This window comes from Ctenopharyngodon idella, chromosome 14, assembly GCF_019924925.1.
Source record: "Ctenopharyngodon idella isolate HZGC_01 chromosome 14, HZGC01, whole genome shotgun sequence".
In the NCBI taxonomy this organism is placed as follows: Eukaryota; Metazoa; Chordata; class Actinopteri; order Cypriniformes; family Xenocyprididae; genus Ctenopharyngodon; species Ctenopharyngodon idella.
In genome coordinates this window covers 21,282,173-21,301,874 of record NC_067233.1, presented here as the reverse complement: position 1 = coordinate 21,301,874, position 19,702 = coordinate 21,282,173, and the positions used below count along the sequence as shown (strand labels likewise).

At 35.1% G+C, this 19,702-nt stretch overlaps 1 protein-coding gene across 2 annotated transcripts in view; it reads left to right on the top strand.

Annotated features, from left to right (window-relative positions):
• trpc3 (transient receptor potential cation channel, subfamily C, member 3) overlaps positions 1-19,273 on the top strand; it is a 32,577-nt gene extending 13,304 nt beyond the window's left edge. For both annotated transcript variants that reach the window (XM_051861043.1, XM_051861042.1), the window contains 9 exons: positions 3,353-3,517; positions 4,262-4,478; positions 8,915-9,148; positions 9,925-10,189; positions 12,324-12,519; positions 15,630-15,839; positions 17,999-18,082; positions 18,219-18,294; positions 18,582-19,273. In XM_051861043.1, coding sequence (XP_051717003.1) covers positions 3,353-3,517; positions 4,262-4,478; positions 8,915-9,148; positions 9,925-10,189; positions 12,324-12,519; positions 15,630-15,839; positions 17,999-18,082; positions 18,219-18,294; positions 18,582-18,724 — 1,590 coding nt within the window. In that variant the 3' untranslated portion in view covers positions 18,725-19,273. The remainder of the gene's footprint in view (positions 1-3,352; positions 3,518-4,261; positions 4,479-8,914; positions 9,149-9,924; positions 10,190-12,323; positions 12,520-15,629; positions 15,840-17,998; positions 18,083-18,218; positions 18,295-18,581) is intronic.
• The last annotated feature ends 429 nt before the right edge of the window (positions 19,274-19,702 follow it).

Sequence of the window (19,702 nt, the reverse complement as noted above, 5' to 3'; positions counted from 1 at the left end):
TAGACTTTATTTAGACGTCTCTGAAGGTGTAGAAGGATGGTTGTGAGTGAGAGAGATGTTTTGACAGTGATAGTTGTGTTGTGTTGAGCCGGTTTGTCGCTGAAGGCCACACTCACTCACTGCAGAGATCAGATGGGAAAGTCTCGGTTCTCGCTGTAGCTCTAGGGCAGCTGTTTACAAATGGACCGCCGCAGGCCGCAGACTCGCTCATGATGTTATCAGACACAGTTTAGTGAATTACAATAACGTCTGATGATTCTTCTCATGGGATTTAAACTCTTTTGGCTCAGTTATGTATGCAGAGTGCCGGTGTGATTCTGTTTGATATATTATATATTATCAAAAGTATAGCAAAAAGATTAATATTGTGAAATATTATTTACATTATTATGACATTATGACATGCTACATGGTACTACCATGGTACAGGTCCAAAAAAAACAAAAACAAAAAAAACATTATAATACTATGGTACATTTTGTAATTGTTTTGTTTTGTTTACAGCAAACCAGTCATAAAGTGTGCAGATAATGCATGAATAGTTATGAAATATGTTAAATGAAACAGAATGCATTAAAATTGACGGTCCCTGTTTTCAAGATATTTCATTCTCTCTCTCCATCACTTCTCAGTAATATAATTTTGGCCTGTTATTCATAGCTGTTCTTTCGTCCTGAGTTCACATTCTTTCATATAATTATGTGGATGTATTTTCAAGTCATTTATTCTGAGCCTCATAATTTATGGCAGGAAGGGGTTTATAGGACAGCCGTGAAATTAACACCTGTTGTTCTCTGGGGATTGAAATTAATTAACCTACTACCTTAATACAGAGCGGCAGGCACACGGGAGGTGGCGGTCTGTGTGTACGTGGCCCAGAAAACACGTGTTGGATTGGACACTGGGGTGGAATGGAGAGGGTTTTTGTGAACTTTGGTTGGAAAATGACTAAATGAAACTTCTGATATAGACTCTCACAGGTATCTTTAAAAATCTGTGTATGATTTCAGCCATTTTACTAACTTTAACCACACACTCTCTGCTTCAGTCGCTCTTTATTGATGGACAGAGTGCGTTCTGACTAAAAAAGTAATCAGCAAGATGTCTTTTGCCGATATTAAATGGCTATCCTGAGCTGTTGCGTCAAAACGGCAGAAAATATTATGTCAATTTCATGCTTTTAAGAGCCTAGTGAGAATAGAGAATAGTGTAGTCAAGAACACCTAAACCGAGACCAAGACCAGTGTGTGTCGAGACCGAGACAAGACCAAGACCAGACTAGCACTCCTCAAATTCATCTGAAAGATCCACATTTACTGCCTGAGAAATGTCTTATTTTTAATCAATAATTAAAATTAGAATAATAAGACACTATATAGATCGGTTACCAATCAATTGAAATCACTAACAACAAAATTCATCTTTACACTGCAGAGGAGGAACAGAAGTTGCATCTGAATTGGTACAATTACAAATGCATAAATAATGTTGAGATTAATGTTTTAAAAATAAAATTGTTTATTGAACATTTGTAAAAAATCAATATCACGTTTGCAATTGTGCATATATTTGTGAAAACAGCCCTCTTTCTTTTGATATTGCTTAATTATATCATATGTTATAATATAAAGATCTTATACAAGTACTTTTTTGCAATCATATCTTGAATTTTGTGGGCATTTGTATTAATTTTGGTGACATTTTTGACTCAATCCCTTGTTGATTTCTGACCCGGCACAACAGTGACAAAATAAATGAAATTAGAAATAGGTTATTGATTGCATTTGAAGCAGGAAGTTTTACATCCAATCAAATTGATGTTAACAAAGAAATCAGACAATGCAATGCTAATTAAGTGATAGTTGTGGTCTTGACCGGTCTTGAAATAAAATCCCGAGTCCTTTAATCTGAGACTGAGACAAGACCAAGACTTTCAAAAAATGGTCTTAAGACCAGTCTCCAGTACTACAACACTACCTCTAAAATATCTACTGTAATAAGCAGTTATTTTAGTATCACTGATGTAGTTTTTATTCATTATAATCATGACATTATTTCAATCATGACAGTTCTCGGAATAGTTGTAGAATGTTATTGACTATGTTAATGTATTTGATCTTGGTGGACTAGATCTGCTGCTGATGATGATTTTTGATCTTCTGCTGCTGTTGATTTTTCTTTTGCTTCTGCTGCTGATTTTTGCTGCTGCTTCAGAGCAAGTATGGTCTTGCCACTGCTAATAGATACACAGACATGCTGCTGTGAGCATGTAAGATCTGCTGCTGCTGCATAAATAGACACACATAAATGCCAGCAGCAGATCTAGGCAGGTGGAGCTGGGGAGGTGGAGGGGTTCAGAGGAGCTCTGATCGTACGCTGCAAGACTAGATTACAGCAAACGCTGAACCAGACTATTTAAATGTTGAGCAAGAAATCTCATTAGCTGCAGAATCAGCAGAGGCCAATCAGCTTGTGCAATGAGGTAATGATGTGTGTAAAGGACCTGTCAGCCTGCGCCCTCTAGAGTTGCATGACTGAAATAGATATACTTTATATATATATATATATATATATATATATATATAATAAAATAAATTATTTTAAGTAACAAAAATGTTTTTATGGTGTTAGTTTAGTTAACTTTAATAACCCTGATGACATATTTGCAATTTATATACTGTATTACAAAAATATATATTTTGTCAGAATACACAGCTTGAATGTTCATCAACGGAGAACGATCTGCTGAATAACTGAGACCAGGAGTGGAGCACTGCTATAACAGTCTCTCTTTACTGTCCTTCCGGTCTTCCCGCTGACAGGAATAATGCATGCTCTCTAAGTTAATTTTTCACATAACATAATAATGACCAGAACCCCTTTCTGCACCATCCGCTCCAGATGAGTTATGTGTGTGCCGGGATGTCTCGATGTTTTGTTGCTATGGTGACGTGTTGAGCAAACTTCGCAAGATACCATTGTCTCACGCAAAGTCATCGTTTCAAACAAGGATATATTTCAGTGTTTATGGCTGTGCCAGACGTTGTTTAAAGTTTGCATAATCCAATTCAATGTCACATGATCCTTCAGAAATCATTCTAATAGCTGATTTGCTGCACATTTCTTATTATTATCAATGTTGAAAACAGTTGTGCTGCTTCATATTTTTGTGGAAATGTGATACTTTTTTTCAGGTAACTTTTGTAACATTATAAATGTCTTTGGAGTCACTTTTAACCAATTTAATGCATCTTTGCTAAATAAAAACATTAATTAAAAAAAAAAAAAAAACTGACTTTTGAACAGTAGAGTAAATTTTAACGATACCATAAATCTGTCTCTCTTTCTTCAGTTTGTGGCTCATCCGAACTGTCAGCAGCAGTTGTTGACGATCTGGTACGAGAATCTGTCTGGTCTTCGGGAGCAAACCACTGCCGTCAAGTGTCTGGTGGTTTTGGTCGTGGCGCTGGGACTCCCTCTGCTGGCTGTGGGGTATTGGTTCGCCCCGTGCAGTAAGGTAAGACGCTTTTAAAAGTTTGAACCTCACAAAATCTATCAAGAATCTATTAAATACTCGCTAAATACTGGCTTATATACAATAAGCATATATTATATACTATATTTTAGTTCAATACAATTTACTAAATATTTACTATATATTTAATTGTGCACCATTTATCATCTGTAATACCATAGTGTAACCACTAGATGGCTGTTTAGCCCTAAATATAAACATTATTTTCAGACATAATTACTTTTATTAGGTTTTGCATTTGGATATATATTTAGACATTATAAAATATTAATTTTTAGCTTTACTGGTCTTGTACAAAGGCTTCACATTGCCAAAGCATTGACTCTGATCCAGTGGTGTTGAGCATTTGTCAAATTTACAGCCAACAGTGAGAAGTAAATCAGGCATTGATTGACAGCGCTCTGATCCTCGTCCTATACCTCCTACTCTTTCTTTATCAATGCATTTTAGCTGTATTTTCTGCAGTTGTTGCTATATATGCCCTATTTAAGATGCATGCAAAGCTACAATGTAAAATATGAATATTTTTGAAGTTGTAAATTAAAAAAAAAGCTTATTAGAGTACTTAATGTGTTACTTGTTGTTTCCATGTAATTGTTTGTGAAATTCACTAGCAATTCCTGAGTGAAAATTGTTTAGAAAAGTAAATCCTCCATCATTTTTTGAGTGTAGTGAGTCTGTGTTTGTGTTTAAACATATTTGTTGATCTTTTCCATGTTTTCTCAGCTTGGTAAGATGCTACGCAGTCCTTTTATGAAGTTTGTTGCTCACGCGGCCTCCTTTATCATCTTCCTGTGTCTGCTGGTGTTCAATGCGTCCGATCGGTTTGAAGGCATCACCACTCTTCCCAACGTCACCGTAACCGACTACCCGCTGCAGATCTTCAGAGTGAAGACCACACAGTTCTCATGGACAGAAATACTGATCATGGTCTGGGTAGCAGGTAATGCACCACTTTTGTAATTAATATTATTTCATGTATATGATCATAACATCCCTCTGTACAACTAGATTTAGACATTTGATGAGAAATTTACTGACTAGGAGAAACAATTGAGATATTGAAGATATCAGTTTTAGTAATATAGGATATTTAATTAAGAGACTAATACATTTCTTTCCTGCACTGTCAGAAATAGAGTTCCTCATTCGAGGACCAAAGCAGGATGATCAATGAACCTTTCAATCGTTTTGTCCTGAAGAGACTGACAGAGAGAGAGAGTTTGAGTGGATTAGAGCCAGTGATCTCTGAAGTGACTGAAGATCATGTGTTTTCTTAAACGCTTATTTCCTCCCTGACCAGTTCTGGGCAATAACTTACTAAACGCTACTAACATTACTACAGTTTTTAGTAGCATGACCGACCATTGCTCATCTGTTTCCAAATCAGTGAAGCTTTTTCTAACCTGCTTTGGAAGAGTAGTGGAACCATTTGTTATACATTTTCCACCAGTTATATATTAAAATGTATTCCTCCTTAAACAGCCTTTATGAGTTTATGTATGTTTTAGTAACTTGTAGTGTGGCTTACTACTTTTGTTTTTTAAAGGGCATCTTGACTGTAGTGAATCTAGTGTCTTATTGTTCAGGAAGGCACATTTCCACACTCACTTCAAGAAACAAAAAAGCAAGCAAACACTCTCTGTTCAACATATTATTTTTTAGCCATTCACAACGAGGCGTGTTCATTCATCATTGACGTGTTGTGAAATAGATCTAGTAATGCGAGGCTTTTCGCAGGCAATGCATCATTGAGAGGGCTAACCACAGACTGAATTGAGTTTAGAACATTTTCCTATTTGGTTTGTGGTTCAGAGAGTTCAGCCACACTGAGCACACCTCATTACATCTGATGTAAGAAAATGTTTGGCTGAGATGCTGAAGTAGAGGAAGTCCTTAGCTGCTGAAACAGATGTTTGTTTCTGTTACTTGTCATTTTAAGAAGAAAGCAGAAAGTTTAGAGATTTTTTTGGACTGTTTTCATCTTCCAGGTTTGAGTCAGAATCACAGGATTTTGCTGCAGTGCCTCATAATTATTAATGACACTATGTGACTTGTTCTCTTGCATGGTGCAAAAATCCACAAGTGTTGTTTGGTTTCCACCGTGATAGTAGCAGAGTGACAGGCTTTCAGTAAAGGACGACACATTTGAAATGTTAGCGTGAAAAGGCCATCCTCACTGAGTGTGTTAACCGATCGAACCCGCTTGGATTGTGGAAGTGACCATGCGTGGAGTCCGTTAGTGGTGTTATTTTTTAAAACCAAATGCACACCAAGTCTGAAGATTGTCACCCTGCTGTGAACACTTAAAGAAGTGATGTATGTGAAACGCTTCTGGAACAAGAACAAATGTAGGGCGGGGCTTGATTTTGTCTGTGGGGAATTGATTGGGATGGTTGTGGTTTGCTATTGGTGGATCTCATGTGAGTGACAGGTTGCCCCGCCCTCATCATCAAAGAAGAGAAGAGATGGAGAAGTTATTCTGATTCAAGATTATGAGGAACATGAATTTAACACAATAATGATGTGCCCGATAAATCATTTAGAACAAACACTGAAATATTCCATAATAAAATAAGAATTGTCAATTTTGATTTTATTTAAAGACTCACAGTTCCTTGTTTTCTGTCATATTGGTGCGATACAAATGGATGGTGAGAATGAAATGATTAGAATGTTTGTACATTATTAGTTTAGAATGTTCGTTCGAAGTGTGTGTTTAGAATGTTTGTTCAAAGTGTGTGTGTTCGGAATGTTCGTTTAAAGTGTGTGTTTGGAATGTTTGTTCAAAGTGTGTGTTTGGAACGTGTGTGTTTGGAATGTTCGTTCGAAGTGTGTGTTTAGAATGTTCGTTCAAAGTGTGTGTTTAGAATGTTTGTTCAAAGTGTGTGTGTTTGGAATGTTCGTTTAAAGTGTGTGTTTGGAATGTTTGTTCAAAGTGTGTGTTTGGAACGTGTGTGTTTGGAATGTTCGTTCGAAGTGTGTGTTTGGAATGTTCGTTCAAAGTGTGTGTGTTTGGAATGTTCGTTTAAAGTGTGTGTTTGGAATGTTCGTTCAAAGTGTGTGTGTTCGGAATGTTCGTTTAAAGTGTGTGTTTGGAATGTTTGTTCAAAGTGTGTGTTTGGAACGTGTGTGTTTGGAATGTTCGTTCGAAGTGTGTGTTTAGAATGTTTGTTCAAAGTGTGTGTGTTCGGAATGTTCGTTTAAAGTGTGTGTTTGGAATGTTTGTTCAAAGTGTGTGTTTGGAACGTGTGTGTTTGGAATGTTCGTTCGAAGTGTGTGTTTAGAATGTTTGTTCAAAGTGTATGTTTAGAATGTTTGTTCAAAGTGTGTGTGTTTGGAATGTTCGTTTAAAGTGTGTGTTTGGAATGTTTGTTCAAAGTGTGTGTTTGGAACGTGTGTGTTGGGAATGTTCGTTCGAAGTGTGCGTTTAGAATGTTCGTTCAAAGTGTGTGTTTGGAATGTTCGTTCAAAGTGTGTGTTTGGAACGTGTGTGTTTGGAATGTTCGTTCGAAGTGTGTGTTTAGAATGTTTGTTCAAAGTGTGTGTGTTTGGAATGTTCGTTTAAAGTGTGTGTTTGGAATGTTTGTTCAAAGTGTGTGTTTGGAACGTGTGTGTTTGGAATGTTCGTTCGAAGTGTGTGTTTAGAATGTTCGTTCAAAGTGTGTGTTTAGAATGTTTGTTCAAAGTGTGTGTGTTTGGAATGTTCGTTTAAAGTGTGTGTTTGGAATGTTTGTTCAAAGTGTGTGTTTGGAACGTGTGTGTTTGGAATGTTCGTTCGAAGTGTGTGTTTGGAATGTTCGTTCAAAGTGTGTGTGTTCGGAATGTTCGTTTAAAGTGTGTGTTTGGAATGTTCGTTCAAAGTGTGTGTTTGGAACGTGTGTGTTTGGAATGTTCGTTCGAAGTGTGTGTTTGGAATGTTCGTTCAAAGTGTGTGTGTTCAGAATGTTCGTTTAAAGTGTGTGTTTGGAATGTTTGTTCAAAGTGTGTGTTTGGAACGTGTGTGTTTGGAATGTTCGTTCGAAGTGTGTGTTTAGAATGTTTGTTCAAAGTGTGTGTGTTCGGAATGTTCGTTTAAAGTGTGTGTTTGGAATGTTTGTTCAAAGTGTGTGTTTGGAACGTGTGTGTTTGGAATGTTCGTTCGAAGTGTGTGTTTAGAATGTTTGTTCAAAGTGTATGTTTAGAATGTTTGTTCAAAGTGTGTGTGTTTGGAATGTTCGTTTAAAGTGTGTGTTTGGAATGTTTGTTCAAAGTGTGTGTTTGGAACGTGTGTGTTGGGAATGTTCGTTCGAAGTGTGCGTTTAGAATGTTCGTTCAAAGTGTGTGTTTGGAATGTTCGTTCAAAGTGTGTGTTTGGAACGTGTGTTTGGAATGTTCGTTCGAAGTGTGTGTTTAGAATGTTTGTTCAAAGTGTGTGTGTTCGGAATGTTCGTTTTAAGTGTGTGTTTGGAATGTTTGTTCAAAGTGTGTGTTTGGAACGTGTGTGTTTGGAATGTTCGTTCGAAGTGTGTGTTTAGAATGTTCGTTCAAAGTGTGTGTTTGGAATGTGTGTGTTTGGACTGTTCGTTCAAAGTGTGTGTTCGGAATGTTCGTTCAAAGTGTGTGTTTGGAATGTTTGTTCGTTCAAAGTGTGTGTTTGGAATGTTCGTTCAAAGTGTGTTTAGAATGATTATGGTGCTGGTAGAAGTGTAACATGAGGAGTGTGTGTGTGTAAGGTTGATTATGTTGTGCTGATGGTTGAGGCTCAGTCTGACCCTTCTGAACACACTGTTCTCAGTCCGATGGCTTCTCTCATGGGAGTCTGGTGAAGTAATTTATAGTTTTGGAGATGAAATCACCTCTCTATGTCCCAGCATGCCTTCAGTGTCTGATTGAACTGAGTGAAGTATTACTTGGATTTCCTTCGGCAGTCTTCTAACCTAGATTAAAAATTAAAGTATAAGGCAAATGAAGTTCATTTAACAGAATTCGCTGAGGCTCCATCATACTGTAATTCTGCAGCTCTTTGATTGTCTGAATAATTCTCTCTCTGTCTCTTTATCTCTCCCTCATCTCTTATGTTCTCATATCTCAATATGAAAACTAGAAAATAACATTTAATATCTTCAGTCATTTTTCTTCTCCAGTAAATGTATCTTAATTTAAGAATGTTTAAATATTTGTAGTGGAAAACAAGACAGAAACACTGAGGAAGAACATCATGTTTTGCAGCGTTCACTTTACATTTGGTCAATTAGAATAGACGTTTGAATTGATCGAGTTTAGCGTTCATCACAAGAATCAGTTAAGTTTAATTTTTAACCACCTCATACACCACTGCTGTGGACGGTGACAGCTGATAATGATCATTCATGGCTGACCATCACTGTGTTCCTGCAGGAATGATGTGGTCGGAGTGTAAAGAGCTGTGGACGGAGGGGCCGAGGGAATACGTCATGCAGCTCTGGAACGTTCTGGATTTCGGCATGCTCTCCATCTTCATCGCAGCGTTCACCGCCCGGTTTTTCGCCTTCATGCAGGCCATGAAAGCCCAGGAGTATGTGGATGAGAATATCCACGCTTCAGACCTGTCGCTGGTCACGCTGCCGCCGGACGTCAGATATTACACCTACGGTGAGGAGAATCTGCAGTGACTTAAATCACTGAAGTATACATGAGTTTTGGCAGTATTATGATTTAATACATGATTAAAAGCACTGAATTTTTCTACATGCAAGGATTTGCTGATTGCTGTGCACACCATAGTCACTTAGAAAATAAATGATTGATCACGACTGAGTTAAAGAATTTAACCTTTGATTAACCTCTTACTGTAATTAGACAGCTATCACTAACTTCAACTAAAACCATAATACTTAAAACAAATAAACGTTAACTGAAATCATTTCTGAATTATTTTATTTCAGCTAGTTGACAAGGCAAAACTAAAACTTTATTTGTAATTTTTATTATTTTTAATTAAAATTATTTTAAAAAAAAAATGTTTAAATTGATATTATTTGTATTTATTTTTTAATGAGTTTATATATATATATATATTTGTTTTTTATTTATTCTAATTATTGTAAAGAATTTACTAAATTTCTAATTTACTAAATACTAAACATTAAATTTGTTAATAATTTTTAATTTTAATTTTTTTATTTTAACAAATTTTTAAGTTAAAAATATTAATAAAAACTATAAAAGTATCTCAGTGATACTGAAATAACACTGGTACTAAATCATGGATCTTTGACTTTGCCCAAAAGTGAAAGATCAATTACATGATTTCTTTAAATCGTGTTGCACAACGATAGATGATATTTCAGCCAGCCTGATTAATTAGCTAACATTAGAGACAGCTCCTGCACCGTCCGTTCATCACGTGTGATTTGTGGTTCTTTCAGCGAGAGACAAGTGGCTCCCGTCGGATCCTCAGCTGATCTCCGAGGGTCTGTACGCCATCGCCGTCGTCCTGAGCTTCTCCCGGATCGCCTACATCCTGCCGGCCAACGAGAGCTTTGGGCCGCTGCAGATCTCGCTGGGACGAACGGTGAAGGACATCTTCAAGTTCATGGTCCTCTTCATCATGGTCTTCCTCGCATTCATGATCGGCATGTTCATCCTCTACTCCTACTATCTGGGGGCAAAGGTTAACCCCGCCTTCACCACGTGAGTGACATAAACTGTAAAATATGATTATTCCAAATTAATTAATAAAACTAAGATTGAGTGTTTTACAAGAAAATTTTATTTCAGTCTTTCTGCTTTCTTGTTTCTTGTACTTTCTTGTTTTTCAAGATTCAAGATTTTCAATTCAATGTGTGAAACATGCTGTTTCTTTGTAATTATTTGGGAAATGTATTAGTAATTATTAAATGAAAATTGTTTTAAAGTAAATCCTACAGTAGTTTTTGTCAGTGTCCATGTTCTGAAACTTAGTGTTTGAGGAAACATTACTTCACAAAAATATCTACAATTAGGGATGTGCGTAACTACATATTTTTAAAACTCAGTAGTAGAGGTATAAATAGTTAAGGTCATGTCATAGGACACGTTTAATTGTTTTTGATTTTTAAAAATGTTTTATTTTTTAAGTTGCATTTTTTTATTCTATTTTTTTTATATTTTTTTAAAAATAATAGTTTTTGTAAAGAATTTTTTATTTTATTTTTCAATTAAAATTATTCAAACATTAAAATAAAAAATATATATTTTATGTTTTTTTTTTTTTTAAATTGACATTATTGGAATTGATTTTGTAATGATTTTTTAAAAATATTTTGTACGTGGATTTAAGTGGATTTTATTTATTATAATATTTTTTTTAAATCTTTAATGAATACATTTTTTATATTTTTAAATTTTAATTATTTTTATTTTAAAATTAAGATTAAGATATTCATAAAATAAAAATAAAAATATTTTATGTATTTTCTAAAAAATGTATATTATTGGAATTGATTTTGTAATGATTTTTTCAAATGTTTTCTAAGTGGATTTAAGAGGATTTTAATTATTATAATTATCTTTTAAATCTTTTAAAAAATGAAAAAAAGAATAATTTTAAATTTTTATTATTTTTATTTTAAAATTAAGATTATTCAAAAATTAAAATTATATATATATGTTTTTAAATTGATATTATTTGTATTTATTTTGTAATGATTAAAAAAAGTGTTTTTTATTGAAATTTTATTTTTTACTTATTCTAACTATTGTAAAGAATTATTATTGTAAAGTACTAAATACAAATTTAGTGAAGATTTTTTCATTTTTATGTTTTTATTTTAAAATAAAAAATTAAACTTAAAAAAAAAACACTACAATAAATACAAATAATATATATATTATATTTATTATATTTGTATTTATTGTAATGATTTTTTTAAATTTATTTTTTATTAAATAAACAAAGAATGTTTTTATTTTAAAATTAAGATTATCTAAAAAAAATTAAATTAATTTTAATTAAATTACTTTTTTTTTTTTTTATTAAGATTATAAATAGCTTAATTCAAGTGAATTCCTGTTTTTTCAATGCATTTTCCTTTCTTTTTAGATCAGCTTTTTAGAGTATGTTCCTCATCCTGCCGCAGTAATTGTGTATATTTGTGTAAGCCGGTCATCTGCTGAACTCAAAGGCAGGAGCTGCGGTCAGTCAGATACAGTAGTGGAAGTGTCAGTGCTGTGAGATGAACTAGAGAGAGCTGGAGCTCATTTCACAGCAGAGTGAGTCCAACAGGATGAGGTTTGTTTCACAGCGAGCGAGAAGAGAGCAAACAAGTCTGACAAGTCAGTGTGTGTGTGTGTGTGTGTGCGTGTGTGTGTGTGTGTGTGTGTGTGCTCTAACAACAGAGTTTCCTCCAGCACATCATTCTTGTGTCGTGTGAGAGAATCTTTGTTTTTTTTACAGCTGATCTCCAGGAAGGAAAAATAGATTTGCATTGCTGTCATTCTCCTTCTCTAGTCTCCAGACATTTACTGTCCCAGAAGATTTCATCCCATTGTCTGATTTAATGTAAAAGTGCTGCATGTGCTGAAGTGTTGAATGTTACACGAATGCAGTGTGTCCATTTTACTGTAGTACTTCTTGTAATTGGGTGTGTTTTTTCAAAGCAAAATTAATGAACCAGAAGTTTTTTACTCACACCGTCCGCTAAACAAGTTCATATTTAAAGTCAACATGAGACAGTGTAGTAATTGTCAACTAAAACTTGTTCAGTGTCCTGTTTGACTCTGCAGCGTCACATCACTGTGTTTCTGAAGTGTCTCGCTGACTCTGAACTCTTGTCTGTGTTCACAGGGTTGAGGAGAGTTTTAAAACGCTCTTCTGGTCCATATTCGGGCTGTCTGAAGTGTCCTCTGTGGTTTTGAAATACGATCATAAATTTATCGAGAACATCGGCTATGTGCTGTACGGGATCTACAACGTTACAATGGTGGTGGTTCTGCTCAACATGCTCATCGCCATGATCAACAGCTCGTACCAGGAGATAGAGGTGAGTTACTCTCACACGCTCTGATTTCACCTGAATGAAGATCAAGATTGGTTGATCTTCAGCGCTGATACTTGAGCCAAAATGAAACTTAAGAACAAGTTCAGCATAATCAAGATTTTTAAACAATCTATCATACATTCTTAAAAATGAAGGTTCCAGTTAACAAAAATATCTTCTAAGAATGTTTTGCTAATGTTCCCATTAATTATTTCTAAATGTTCTTTAAGTGTTAAAAACAAATGTCCAGTTTTTGAAATGTTTTGCTTGGTTATGTGAACATTCCGTTTCATCATTGTGTAAACATCATGGGATTGTTACTTTTGAATGTTCTCGGAATGTTCTGAAACCAGTTGTAACATTTAAAAAATGAAGAAAACATTCTATGAATGAGTTAAAAATAATGTTGGCGTGAACTTAACGAGGTAAGCGGCCGAAGCCTGTATAAATCATATATAAGCTATTCATTTTCGATCATATTTTGTTTGGTCGGGATATCACAGTTAAAGTATCATTATTTATCATTAATATCATTATATTACATCTGGACGAAAGCGTACTGCACCAGTTTAGAGCTACAGCGAGCACAAGCTTTGCTTAAGAAATTATTAAGATACATTTCTATAGCTCTGACTCACTTTAAATTGTCATTTTGACACATTTCCAAAACGTCTCATACTGACATTATCTGAGCTGAATGAAATACGGCAGAAAAGCCGCTCATTCAAGGACGTGTGTTTATTGCAAATATGGGATGAAATTAGACTCAAAATGATTAACAAATGCATGCACAATTATCATGCAATCTCATTTGATTCATTTGGATGTAGAGATTTACTTTTACACACACACACACACACTCACGTGTCACCTGATCCATAAACGCACATCTTCTTTGTTGCATGCACAAATTATGATACACTAATATAAAAGAAAACATTTGTATTTGTATGTCAGAAAAATGTCTCTATTTGTACAAATTGCTGCTCATATTTAATTCTGAATTTTGCACACGCATGTTGAAAGTCCTTTGGTTGTGGATCGTCTTCAACATTTATCATGTTCATGGAAAATTGTGCACGCATTCATGAATCATTTTGAGTCTAAATTCATCCCACACAAGAACATATAATGTGTCTAAAGTGCATTTGCACAGTTCAGTTGAACTATAAAGTTTAATTTAATGCTGTTAAAATGAATGTTTGAAGTAAATTGTTTGCTGAAATAAACACAACATTAACAACATTTTGAGGACATTATCAAAGACCAGATAACTTTGAACGAGCATTCTATTAACGTTACTGGAAGAACGTTTGGTTATAACTTTGAGAGAACGTTCTGAGAACATTCCCTGTTCACTAGGAATGACAAAGAAGAACCATTTTCAGTTCCCCTTTCAGTGATCAGGTCTTAAAAGAACCATTTTTCTTAGTGCAAAGAACATTTTAAAACTCTAAAGAACCTTTTGTTCGATGGAAAGTTTCCATGTATGTTAAAGATTCCTCGTGGAACCACAGATGCCGGTAAAGAACCTTTATTTTCAGGAGTTACAGATCATTAAAGGCTTCTTTGCCAAAAATACAATTAGAATCAGATCAAGCTGGTCCTCTGTGTTTCCAGTGATCCTCTGGGAGGAGAGAGTCAGAGCGGTGTGTGTGAAGCTCTTGATCACGCTGCTGTTACAGCGACTGTCACCGTTCAGAAGGACAGCAGCTCTCGCTGAGCAATCACACTCGTGCAAATGAGCCGTACTTCAGATTTCTAGAGGAGCCAAAAATGAAACTCTTACTCAAACCTGTTACAGCTAAAACAACAAAACTATCCAGAAAAACGAACTAGTCAACCTCACTAACCGACTGATCAGCTGTTAAAATGACGAGTACACCATCCTCAGATTCTGAAGTGCTTCAGAGCAATTTGATTTACATAAAAATCATTTTAATCAGTTTAATTTTTTTAAATACATTTTTATTTATTGTTTAAACAATTCGGTGTATTTTTTTGAAAATTATTTTTAATTGGTTTAAAAAAATTAAGTTGAATAAAAAAAATAAAATTACATTAAACATCAAACACATTTTTTATTTTAAAATCTCAAAAAATTAAGATTATAGACATCTTAATTCAAGTAATTTCCTTTTTTTAACAGTGAATTTGCCTTGTTTATTGACTTCTTAAAGCGTTAGTTCACGCAAAAATGAAATTTCTGTCATTAATTACTCCCCCTCCTGTCGTTCCACACCCGTAAGAGCTTCATTCATCTTCAGAACACAAATTAAGATATTTTTGATGAAGTATATGTCCATAGACAGCAATATAATCAACACTTTCAAGGTCCAGAAAGGAACTAAAGACATCGTTAAAACAGTCATGTGACTGCAGTGGTTCAACCTTAATGTTATGAAGAGACGAGAATACTTTTTGTGCGCAAAAACTACCAAAAATAATGACTTTATTCAGCAATTTTTCCTCTTCTCTGTCAGTCTGTTATGCAGATCGCGCAGAGCTGCGTTTCCATGTTTACGTCAGAATGCCGGCTCATTATTGGCCGGCTCCTGCGTCAGTATCACACGCATGCGTCGTGCTGATCATGTGATCAGTGTCGGCCAATACTGAGCCGGCATTCGGACGTACAACCTGGAAGCTTCAACGAAAACAACGTATGAGAATGACAGAGAAGAGAAGAGATTGTTGAATAAAGTGGTTATTTTTGTTTTGTTTTTGCGCACAAAAAGTATTCTCGTCTCTTCATAACAATAAGGTTGAACCACTGCAGTCACATGACTGTTTTAACGATGTCTTTAGTTCCTTTCTGGACCTTGAAAGTGTTGATTATATTGCTGTCTATGGACGAGTCATAAACCTCTCGGATTTCATCAAAAATATCTTAATTTGAGTTCCGAAGATGAACGACATGAGGGTGAGGAATTAATGACAGAAATTTCATTTTTGGGTGAACTTACCCTTTAAATGTAAACCTTTTTATGTTTGTGCAAGATAGCGGTCCAGCTCTGATGAGATGAGATCTTCCTCATGTTATGAAAGTGTTTGATCTCTCTTATGGGATGGTGATTAATAGTTTTATAGGGTATGTAACTGTCTGTTTCTCACAGGACGATGCAGATGTGGAGTGGAAGTTCGCCCGCTCTAAACTCTGGCTGTCGTATTTTGACAATGGCAAGACTCTCCCGCCTCCGTTCAGCATCGTTCCCAGCCCGAAGTCCTTCTATCTGTGTGTCAAGAGACTGATCAACCTGCTCCGCTGTCGCCGCCGCCGCCTGAAGAAAGACGTGGAGCTGGGCATGGACAACTCCAAATCCAGAGTGAGTGTGTGTGTGTGTGTGTGTGTGTGTGTGTGTGTGTGACAGTTCTTCATTCAGATTTAAAGGATGAAGCTCCTCTCCTCTCATCCGTCCTGCTCTCTCTCTGTGATAATTCACTCAAGACGATTAATTTTCCATCAATCTTCCTCCATTCTCAATAAGACTTTTTGTCCAGTGAGAATAAGCCACGATGATCTATCTGTCCAATAAAGAGCACATAACACCTCTCTATGTCATTAACTTATTGACATTTCCCAAGCAAAGCAGGTTTTTAGTGTTTCCACGAACAAAAGACAGATTCTTCTGTCCGTGTTTAGCCCGCAGAGAGAATCGATGCCGTTTCAATGCAGCACGAGGAAGAGCGGGAACAAACTCTGTGATGAAGAGCTGAAGGATGATCATTGTGTCCTCAGGGCAGATATCACTTCATCTCCTGAGAGAGCGAGAGTAACCGCATTACTGTGACTCATCTGATTCCTCTGATCCGCCGGCGTCTCTCGTGGGCCGCTGTGATCGACTGACACACACGAGCAGGACGTCTACAGGAGACGAGGAACGGGCGGGTCTGGAGCTGTTTTCAGACGTCAGATGTAGAATCGGTCGTGTGAGCGTCAGGTGGAGGTGTTCCAGCTGTTAGAATGAGTTCAATTAGAACCACAGCAGATTGTGATTTATTTTATTTGAACCACCACAGGCCGTCTGTACAGCAACTACTGAGAAACAGCTTTATTTTAGTATCATTTATATACTGTTATAGTATCATTTTGAATTATCTTTTTTCAGTTTTATTTTAAATTTAATTTATTTTTTACAATTTTATGATGTATTTTTGTCATTTTATATATATATATATATATATATATATAGCTTTAATATAGAACAGTAAAGGGTTATTATTGCTAAAACTATTAAGAACATTTCTGTTTACTGAAATAAAGCTGAAATAAAATAAATTATGAGTTAAATTATAACCACATATTTTATTATCATTTAAATACTGTTATTTTATTATTTTAAATTAGCTTTTTTTGTTTTATTTAAAAAAAATATATTTTTTTTTAAATAATTTTATGATGTGCTTTTGTCATTGTTTTATTTTTTTATATATAACTGTACTTTAATATAGAATAATAAAGGGTTATTAACATTAACTGAAGTTAAAGCTATTAAAACATTTCTGTTTACTGAAATAAAGCTGAATAAAATATAAATATTTGTCAAAAAACTTAAACTAAATGAATATTAGAAATGCTGTCTTGGTAATAAACTGAAATAAGTTTAAGGTGAAGCTCTAAAATTATTAACTGGAAGTAAATGAAAACTAAAACTGAAATAAAAGTAAATTATACCTAAATAGCAATATTTTAATAAATAAATAAACTAAGAAAGTGACAAAAGCCCATAATGAAATTACAAAAAAATTACTACAAACTACAATGACATGAAAATTAAAAATATAAAAATAAAAGCTAATAAAAAAATATTAACTAAAATAAAACTGGAACTATATATATATATATATATACACGTGTGTGTGTGTGTGTGTGTGTGTGTGTGTGTGTGTGTGTGTGTGTGTTTACCAAAAACTGTTTATTAGTTTTAGTTAAGAATAACAGCAGCTCTGAGGTGATTTCAGTGGTGTGTTTCGCCCTCTGGTGGACAAAAGTTACATATGATCATTTTATTTTACATTTGATAATGTTATGAATTGCTGAATGTTTATTTGAACACTTAAAACTGCGGACAGAGACCCGAGAAACTTCAAGCACATCATTTGTGTCTTTATTCTACTGTTTTTGTTTTCTATTTCTTTTGATTTATTTGTTTGTTCACTTTTTTTATTATTAAGTTTTTACATAATTATTTGAATTGATTTGCTTTCATTGCATTGCTTTGGTTTATTAATATTTAAATGTACATTTAAATATTTAATATTAAGGCTCCAGCATCACCCTCAGGACAAGCGGTTTGGGTATGGAATGGATGAATGGATATTGATTATACAACTGTTAAATGTATGATATTAATGAATAAATAAATTACTAGCATATTAGGATTGGTTGTGGTATCAAAATTGGTATCAAGTTCTTAATCAGCTGTAGCATCCCATATGAGTTAATCACTATTTATCAATAATCAATAATTGTCAATGTTTGCAGCTGAACCTTTTCACTCAGTCCAGCATGAAGATGACAGATTCACACAGCTTCAACAGCATCTTAAATCAACCCACACGCTATCAGGCAAGAACGCCGTCGTCTCTCTCTCTCACACACACACACACACACACACACTTTCGCTCATATGATGAATCATCACTGCAGATTTCACTCTTATCACTCTCTCTGATCTCTCTTTTGTCTGATTCTCTGCTCACAGCAAATCATGAAGCGTCTCATCAAACGCTACGTTCTGAAAGCACAAGTGGACAAAGAGAACGATGAAGTGAATGAAGGTGACGCGTGATTTACTATGAGATTCTTGGGTTTCTGTAACTGCTAAAACAGAAACCAACTGGATTCCTAAAATCAAATGATGATGATATGATTATGATGTAATAATAATACTCAGAAGTTGACATTTCTGTACAGTTGAGTCTCACAAAAACATCCAGGTCATATTTCACCTCGTAATTAAAAGCAAAATACATTGAATAAATAAAGATTTTGAAAAATGCATTGTACATTTTATCCCCACATGTTCCTGACGGATTGTGTTTGTATTTTCATGTGTAATCTGCAGGCGAGCTGAAGGAGATCAAGCAGGACATCTCCAGCCTGAGATATGAACTGCTGGAGGAGAAGTCTCAGGCCACAGAAGAGCTTTCAATCCTCATTCAGAAACTCAGTGACAAACTCAACCCACGACCTGTCCACCCGCACTGACCCCTGCAGGTCAACTCGTGTTTTATGTTAAATACATCCCACTTTATTATTCAGAAGTAAGCCATGTATACACTCCAGCATGTCCATTTTCGAGTTTGTGTCAGGACTAGCTGTTCTCTGAGCAGTGGCAGATGACGGCATAAATGACACACTTCACCTTTAATTTAATTCATAGTTTTCACGTGACGTAACGCCCACCTGGAGGACAAAACAAGGCTGTCCTCCATTGACCGCCAGTCATTTTTACCAGGCTTGTACTAAGTACTAATGTAGAAAGACAGTGATATTAAAAGACCAAATTCTATATAAACCATATGATGATGTATACTATACACAGACAAGCAGAAGAACTCAGAATATAAAAGCAACACACCGTTTTTCCATAGAAAACCATTATAAAGAAACACTATTTAGAGCGTTGCATTCTGGGCTCAACTGCTCGTCTGTATATAGTATGCATCATTAATAAGCTGTATACTGAATTTAATCTCTTAAAGGGTTAGTTCACCCAAAAATGAAAATAATGTAATTTATTACTCACCTTCATGTCGTTCCACACCCGTAAGACCTTTGTTAATCTTCAGAACGCAAATTGAGATATTTTTGTTGAAATCCGATGGCTCAGTGAGGCCTGCATAGCCAGCAATGACATTTCCTCTCTCAAGATCCATTAATGTACTAAAAACATATTTATATCAGTTCATGTGAGTACAGTGGTTCAATATTAATATTATAAAGCCACGAGAATATTTTTGGTGCGCCGAAAAAAACAAAATAACGACTTATATAGTGATGGATGATTTCAAAACACTGCTTCACTCACATGAACTGATTGTTTTTAGTACATTAATGGATCTTGAGAGAGGAAATGTCATTGCTGGCTATGCAGGCCTCACTGAGCCATCGGATTTCAACAAAAATATCTTAATTTGTGTTCTGAAGATTAACGAAGGTCTTACGGGTGTGGAACGACATGAG